The sequence below is a fragment of the Ptychodera flava genome, chromosome 18, assembly GCF_041260155.1.
Source record: "Ptychodera flava strain L36383 chromosome 18, AS_Pfla_20210202, whole genome shotgun sequence".
Taxonomy (NCBI): Eukaryota; Metazoa; Hemichordata; class Enteropneusta; family Ptychoderidae; genus Ptychodera; species Ptychodera flava.
The window spans coordinates 3,974,978-3,983,897 of NC_091945.1; the positions used below are offsets into that span (position 1 = coordinate 3,974,978).

Here is an 8,920-nt window from a genome sequence, read left to right on the forward strand (position 1 = left end):
TTTGAGTCAACTTGAGAATTTCTGAAAGCTTCCTTCAATCACAAGTATAGTATTAAATGTAATATGTAAAAAGTTCTTGAGTGGAAGGGATAGTTCTTGAGCCAAGTGGAATATCACAGCAATTTGGATGTAGAGGGCAGTCTGACTTCAAACAAGTGTACTCTTTGTCTATTAATGTGTTGGCTATACCAGTTGTTTTCTGTGGCAGAGTTGTACCAGCTACAGCAAAATGTTGGCGAAAACGTATTTTAAGGTAGTATGTGCCTCGAAAGGGAAAAACTTAAACTTTGCTCAAATTTTCCTCAAAGAATATTTCAAACGTTCTCTTTCAAAATCAAGAATAAAAATCGGGGGTCAAAGTGCAAATTTTGAAACTAGAAAAACAAATTACTCAAGATTTACCAATATTTGAAATTCAAAGTGGCAGCCATCCCGTGTTAACTCTATGAAGAAAAAGTAAAATTTTTGATTTTCGAAAACTAAACCGTTGAAAAGTTTTCTTGCACCGAGAGCTTTAATATGAAACTCCACAAGTGGTAGATCAGAAAAGAAATCATGGAAAAAATTTGAGCGTCGGAATATCTATCATCGAGGTGCGTTCTACCTGAAACCCAGACTTACAATTCATTTGTCAAAAAACAGGTGAACACATTAGGTTGTATTGGCAAACTGGTGTGTTCAGAGTATTTCAGTGTACTCCTAGGAAGTGAAAAAATATGCTGGAGCTGATGTAGAAAAGAGAATGACAGACAAAACAGAAAGCCAGTCCAGACTCTGAATTCAGTCTCATTGAAAGAAGGAATGATTCTACGCCGGAATAAAAAGGACGCTATGTGCTCTACAGACTCAGTATGCCCAAAAGATCACATGATGGCAGTATAAATAACCCCACTGTACAAGGGCTGGAGAAATACATGTATTTCTATCCATGTTTGTGCACAAGGGTTTGTTTGTACCAATTCTGGGTTTATCCTATTAGGATGAAGTTTGACCCTTTGATCACCATGGTTTGACCCAATCTCTTTTCTTGTCTGTGGGAAAGCAAACCACTAATGTTACACAAGAAATGAGGGGTGAAAAGGTTTATCCAATGTTGAGTGCAGGAGAAATAATGTGTATTTTACTCACAAACTAAATTCCTTTGTGATTTGTCATATTGATAATTTATTTCTTTGTATTTATTATAGGATGTCAACATCAACCAGAAAATGGTGGCACTGGGTTATGCCGTACAGTCAGTGAGAGAGAGTCCAGTAAATGCAAAGAGCTCTCCAAAACCAATCAGGTATGGGGGAAGTGCTAAAGGGAGACTAGCTATGAAATTCCCACCGACAGATTTTGACTCCATGGAATCCCTGAGATCCTTTTATTCGGATTCTGTGTCTGGCAAATACCAAGAGAGGAAAGATACTGTGGATGTTCCCAGTGAAGATCCTTCTTTTCCCAAAATCAGTGGTGCTTATTCTGGAAGTGACGGTGTAAAGAATGGAAGTAAGGAGACGCCAACTCAGGTTATGACTCTGGGCAATGGTGATCAATGTATAAGCAAAGATGTCTCCCAGCATGCAACATCCAATATGGCAGATCTGTCTATCACTAATATCAGTGCCTCTACCCCTATGAGAGGAAACATGTCTGAGATGAGCAGTTTCACCGGGGAGGGTCAGGCCAGTCCTATTTACCCAGTGAAGACTTCAAAAACCTCCAGTGGTAGTGTGAAATACAGCGATGAAAGAAACACTGATGATAGCAGCAGCCCTGGAGTGCTAGAAATTACATCTTCTGCTGTTGAGAGCAGTGGAATGAGCACAGGGACATCAACAAGTGGAACAGAGTCATATGAAACAGATCCTCTATCATCTATGCAAGACAGTTGCACTGAACTCTCCGTGGAAAACACAAACAGTTCTGCATACAGCTCTGTCACCCAGGGTAGTGCTGGAGATACCCCTGCAAGTAACACAACCCATGAATCTGATTACAATACCAGTGATGTCTCCCACAGTAATGTGATTACAAGCTTGGATGATAGCTCACAAATGAGTACATCATTGCTTCTGGCAGATGTGTCTAGTTCAGAGACCTCTGTTTTAAGTAGTGTCTTCCAAGCTAGTTCTTTAGAATTGAAACATGCTGGTGGTGACACTCAGGAACCAAGAGAGATATCACCAGTATCCGAAGACAATGTGTCCTTCAAGTCTGCTCTGTCCGTAGAAGTAAGTTCTCCAGAAACGGAGTCTCCAAGTTTTCATGACTCTTCCTTTCCATCTGTTGTCAGCATGGATATCTCCAGTAAAAGTGCCTTGGGTCGCTTCAGTTCCTCAGATACACCAATCTCTGAGATGGACACCACCATGTCAGCTGGAGACTCCAACAGCACACTGCCCCCAGCATCAGATAGCATGATCACAACATTAGAAACTTCAACTACTGACAGAGACACTGATGCGGCAACTCCACTTCAAAGCAATGATCCATTACACACGATCAGTGAGCTTCAGTCTTTCAGCATATTGCCAGACAGTCGACCACACATCGGTGAAACTTACTCATTTTCTTCCACTGACCTTGAGTCATACAGTGTTTCATCACAGAGTGACCTTGGCTCCAGACAGCCAACAGGTAGTGGGACTTTTTCGATTTCATCAAGCGACATGGCGTCATACAGTGTATCCTCGGAAAGTCAACTGGACAATACAAAAGCAACCAGCACAACCAGTGGTAGCTACTCACTCATGCAAGACAGTTCATCAGAAACTACCAACTCCAACGTCCTTCCCTCCAGTCTTGATCTGTCCACAAGTCTGGTAGGATCAGAAGTGTTCTCACCACAAGACGAAAGTCCTCCAGATTACAATAGTTCGCCAACAACAGCAATGCAGTTAGAGTCAGTAGAAATGGCCACAAGCCCTGACGCACGTATAGGGCTGGATACAAGTGGAGACGGTAGTCATGGAGATGAAGGAAAATAGAAAACCAGGATGAAAGTGAAGAAAATGAAGATGATTCAAGTTCATCTTCTTCATCATCCTCAGATGATGCTGAATGAATAACTTGAATTATGGATGAGAAAAATGTTCGTTCATTTCAGCAGGTTTGCTTCTGTTGTTTCTTTGAAATGTACAATAAGTAATGTAGCAATATCCTGCCAAAACAACTCCCAGACACCCACAGACATTCACTGCCAAAACAACTCACAGACACTCACAGACATTCACTGCCAAAACAACTCCCAGACACTCAAACACATGCACTGCCAGACTATAGCAATTCTTAATTAAAAAGTACTAGTTCTTTTGAGAAGCAAGCTTAATTTATATTTTGGGTACTGACTTTCAGTGTAAAGGTATAATGCGCCTCAGGAGAAGATAGTTGAACTCTCTTTCTGAACTACCACTTGTGTTGGCCCGTTTTAAAGTTCTTAGAGTAAGAAAAATTTGTACAACCTTAGTTTTTGGGAAAATCAAAAATTTTATTTTCCCCATAGAGTTAATATAGGGATGGCAGCCATTTTGAATTCAAATATTGGTAAAATGTTAGGTAATTTGTTTTCCTAGTGCAAAATTTTGCATGATGACCCCTGATTTTTATCCTTGATTTGATAAGAGGATGGTCAAACGTTTAATTGAGGAAAGTTTGAGCAAAAGTGTTAGTCCTTTACTGTCATGAGGCGCATACAACCAGTATCTAAATACTAAATTTCATTTCTACTCAGTGTTCCCTGCAATCCAGAAGGACACTTCTATCCCATTCTCCCTCCTGTAATGTACGGTCACAACAAGTAACTGTGTATAGGGTGTTCCCAAATGACGGTATCGTTCTCTCATAAGTATGCAAAAACAAATTTTGGAAATTATGTATGCAAGAATGACAAAACACCACTTAGTTGGTAACTGCTAGTGTAACAAACCAGTGAACGCTGACAGCACATTTATGTGGTTAAGCAAACTCTGTATATTATCAGTTCTCAGTTGCAAGATTCATTAAATCCCAGAACTAGTTGTATACCAAGTCCCAAGATAAGATATTTTATCTTCAGAAGAGCATCGTCTGTTCAACTTCCAGGTAAAATGTTTTTAAAAATATCTTCAACTATATGCTGTCTAGCTCTTTGTGGCCTCATTCTGTAGACTCAGAGATGAAAAATTAAACGTTTCTGAGTTAAGAGGTACAGAATTGCCATGAACAACAATGTTTACATTGAAACAAGTGATATTTCTTATTTATGAATAGGTTAAGGTTTTTCAAAAAAAGACTGTTAGTACTACATTATTTTAATTTTTGGTAATAAAGGAAAATATGTAACTGGAACTCTGTATCCTCAAACTGATGATGATTGCAAAAGAATTGTTTGAACTTACCACACTGGAGCAGAACTTTGGAGTATATCAGTATGTCTTGCAACAGTGGTAAGGTTTCATAATAGCGCCCTCTTCAGTCAAAATACAGTTTTTTCCACATTCAAAATGAGTTCACAGGAAATATTCTGCTACTTAGAACAGGATGCATGGAACATTGAGTTACTTTAATAACTTAAAGTGCAATTTGCTAATTACTTGCCTTGGTTCTCTTTATGCCAAAAATGTGAAATTTTAGTGTAATTTGAATTGTTTGGTGTAATACCCAGTTAGTTCTGAAATGTAATTTTTTCCCAAGATTTTCACAGTGAATCTGAAATCTGATATTGAAATGTTCTAAGGATTGTTTTCTAGATGCAGAGACTATTAAGCTACAAAAGTACATCACTTTCTTTCAGTTGTACTACGTATCACTTCAAGTTAAATTGTATTCAATTCTCATGAATCTTTGGACCTATTCCAGAGTTTGTATCACAGCTTTGTAGTACGATATATTGTATTTTCAAAAATGTTAATTCTGTTGATTTTAGATAACTATTGTGATTTTGAAAGCTTTGTGCCAACAACTGAATGTTGCATTATTTGCAGTAAGTAAATTGAAATATTCTTGATGGAAGATTATATGAATATTGTTCTCAGATTTTATCTGAATCAAAGCTTTTGTAATTTGTAGAATTTAGGAAAATGCTTGAAAACAGGGTTGTTGACATAAACAAAATGTGTCACTTTGAAAGGCAGCTGATGATAAGTTGGTAATTGTATAGATTTGTGTTATCTTGTAATTTTGAACCAATCAGAATCACTCTACTTCAAGTTGTACATCATATACTCTGTTTCACCAGCCTTCGGAAGATAATCTCCATAAATAGATGAATGTGTTTGTATGAAGGTACAAGCAATCCACAGTTGACCTGTCACTTGACAAGAACTTTTAGAATTCGTAAAGTTTGAAAACTTGGCCATAGGCATGTATAGGGTATGCCATGTAGCAGTACCATGATTGGATGACCAACAATAAGTACTCTGACCTCTCCATCGTTTTGCTGCTATGAATACTTCATCTCTTTGTCACATTTAAAAAATGTGAGAGAATATTCAAGACATTCATGTATGGTAATAACACATTTACGCATATTTAATCCAAATACCTCAAGTCGGTGCTTGTTCAGGAATTTTTTTGTTGTTTTTTATGTTCAAAATATTTGTTGATCAGTGTGCATGATGCTGACAAATCCAGGAAATGACAATCATTTACATCATAGAATATCCTCAACAAATCACACTTATGTTTTCATTCTGCTGCTGGTGTCTCTGATGCTCAGACAAAATTAGTGATGATATCATCAAATTTTGATGTCACTCAGATAAAAAAGCTATCTGACAATGCCCATATAACAGAACATAGTAAAGTTGGTTTTCCAGTTTGACTCAATGTTTGTCATGTATGTTCACAGGAGGACTTGGCAGTATTTTGGGATTTGTGGTTAACAGAATACTCATTGAGTTTACAGTGCTTTCACTTGGGCTCAAACTTTGTACAGTACATCAATAGTATAAGTAAGGTATCTTACATCCAGAGTAACCAGATGCTCAATAATGAGTTCATAAATTGCCATTATCTATCAGATTGGTGCAGCAAATACTGCTTAGGACCCTTTAAGTTAGTGCTTAATAACTTTTGAAGCTCCCTAGCTCAATGAGAAAATCTGTTACATGAACATTTAAGGTAGTTCGCGTCTCGAAAGTGAAAGACTTAAGCTTTTGCTCAAACTTTCCTTGAGGAATATATCAACCATTCTCTTTCAAAATCAAGAATAAAATTTTGGGGCCAACATTTAAATTTTGGTACTTGAGGAAAAAATAACTCAAGATTTACCAATATTTGAAATTCAAAATGGCTACCCCTGTAAAAATAAAATTTTTGAATTTTGAAAATATAAGCCCGTGAAAAAGCTTGCTTATACGGAGAACTTTAAAATGAACCCCACTAGTGGTATATCAGAAAAGAATTATAAAAGTTTGAGAGTCCAAATTTGTGTCCCGAGACGTGTTCTACCTTAATTGAAACAAAGGTACAGTTTTCAACGAAAAAGTCAATATTGATTTTGAATATTCATTTTCATGTACTATTTTAAAAGATACAGTTTTTTGTCATTTTTTCACTGCCATAATAGTGTGTACCGTATTTATTAACAAAGAAATAGCCTAGTAGATAATATTTTAACATTTATAATGCATGTCTATCCATATATTTATTTATCAAAGATATATTTACAGTTTTACTTTTATAATATTTAATTACAGCTCAGAGCAAGTCACATCATAGACCACAGAAATTCTAAAGACTGTGACATTTGTAATGCTATCAGTGTGAAACCCATGCTTCCGTGCCTTGTTAAGATGTGTTGACTGAAATGAAAAAATACCGGTAAATTTTAGTCTATTTACAGTCACTCAGCTACAAAAAGTTTCCCATAATTTGACAGACATCATCTCTAGCAGTAAACTTTCTGAATGTATACAATTCCAGTTAACAAGATAGTTTGGGCTAACTGTTATGTACTATGTAGATGTATAAAACTTGATTTCTTTGTTGAATTTTCACATACTATCTGATAGATCGGAAGTTTTTCTCCTTTACCAGTAAACCCTGGCAGTTTGAACACTACATTGTAAATTGTTCTGATAAATTTAAAAACAAAGAAAGCAACCAGTGTGTCTTGGTGATTTGACAAAATTTTAGACCAACACTCAGTGTGCAGGTTTTTCTTCAACTGTCATCCATTTCATTTAATGCAGTATTATGTGTTATAATTACTCAAGATTTTGTTTTCTGTGTAGTCACTGATGTCCACAACTCTGTCATTTGGACGTAGAACATTTTTGTTATGAAAAGGATTATGAAACAATGTATTCTGATTTCAAAGATATGTTTTGTAAAAAGCTGTAAGATTAGAAAGTAAGAGAGCAAGAAACAGTTGTAACTACATATAACTTTTTGTTGAAAACCAAGCATTGTTGCCATTTTGAAAAGTAAAAAGGTTCAGGTACTTGTTTTAGGTTTGTTGTTTGAAACTGTTTACAAAAGGAGTTTATACTGTTTACAACAGGAGAGTTGTGAGAAATGCTCAGTTTTTACAAAGAGAATATTACCATGGCAGCACTTGTATTATGCAAATGACATCTGACATCCAGCTTTGTGGTTGGTTACTTTCACATTGGCACAGAACATTTAAATATATCATATTCTCTGATTGGATATTTTCATGTAGTTACTAATGCTATTGGAGAACATGTCATAAATGTACAACTACCCCCGCCCCTCCCATTGCCATGTTGACCAGCTTCACCTCACTGTAGCACTAAAAAATCCAATTGCTCAAGAAAATCACGCATACTCAAAAGGTACAATTGAAAACCAAAAGACAACTCCCGCTATTTCATCCAACATAAAACTGAATATATCAGAGTCAGTTGCCCATCGATAGCCTCAACATCCAAAGTTTGATGGTGGCTGTGCATGTCATTGTAGATGGTAATATTATGTACATCACAAAATTGTACATTTTGTTGAAAGCATATTTGGTATTTCAAGTGACAGATGTCAAATCTGTACATGTTAGATTGAATAAAGATTGTTCTGTTACAATGTATCGGTCTGTGGATCATGTGTGCATTATTAGTGTGACAGTTGTGTCCATGCCAAGGCAGATCCTAGTTGACATGAAGTAGAAAAAGTTAGATATTAACATCTTGTCTGTTACTGTATTTTGACAAAATTCTTGATATTTTTCAGAGTTTCAAAATTTCAGCATGTAATAAATTTGGGTTTGTATTCTCCTAGAAAGTCCTTTAAATTTTAATAAATTCTGGATAGTCCTTAAAAAATGAAATTAACTCCTGAAAAATTGCTGCAAAAATGACAAGATTATCAGTTGTGATCTCATTAAAATGATATGTATAAAGATGAAAATGGTGTTTGGACCTAAAAGAGTCCTTGAGAATAGCGGAAAAAAGACCTTGTATGGACCCTGTGATATATTGTGCTTTTTTTAATCACTAACAACAAATGAAAAATTTCTGGTTGACTATAAACCTGTTTTCAAGAATGGAGTTCCAAAGAAAGAAGTAGCTTGAGCATAATTCATACCAATACAATGGATAAAGTTGGCATGTTTGAAAGTACCCGTGTCTTATTTTATTTCTTCCCTTCAAAATTGGACCAAATAAAAGAAATTGTGTAATTCTGGTAACATGCCTCACAAAATCAGGTCGGTAGATTGGCATTTGAGGAAATGTTATTTATTTGTCTCTTTGATCGCTGAGACCCATTTAAATATAAAATTTAGAGAATTTACTCAATTTGTTTTTGAAAATAAAACAAAAGTGTGTAGGGTCGGCAGGTTTTTCTAGGTTAGTCAGGTTACCGGAAACACAAATATTTTTTCCATTTACCCCAATCATGATTACCCTAAGTCATTTAGCAGAGTATACAACATCATCAAACAGACAAAATCAAGTCATTGTTGACAGTTTTGGGGTGTTGAACTGAACAATTTAAA

General features: G+C 36.0%; 2 protein-coding genes across 3 annotated transcripts in view; both read left to right on the forward strand.

Annotated features, from left to right (window-relative positions):
* The window catches only part of LOC139116683 (serine-rich adhesin for platelets-like), a 32,847-nt gene extending 24,838 nt beyond the window's left edge, over positions 1-8,009 (forward strand). For both annotated transcript variants that reach the window (XM_070679267.1, XM_070679268.1), the window contains one exon: positions 1,188-8,009. In XM_070679267.1, the coding sequence (XP_070535368.1) occupies positions 1,188-2,972 (1,785 nt within the window). In that variant the 3' untranslated portion in view covers positions 2,973-8,009. The remainder of the gene's footprint in view (positions 1-1,187) is intronic.
* Positions 1-8,920, forward strand: part of LOC139116693 (uncharacterized) — a 559,130-nt gene that overhangs the window by 434,298 nt on the left and 115,912 nt on the right. The gene's annotated exons all lie outside the window — the stretch shown is intronic.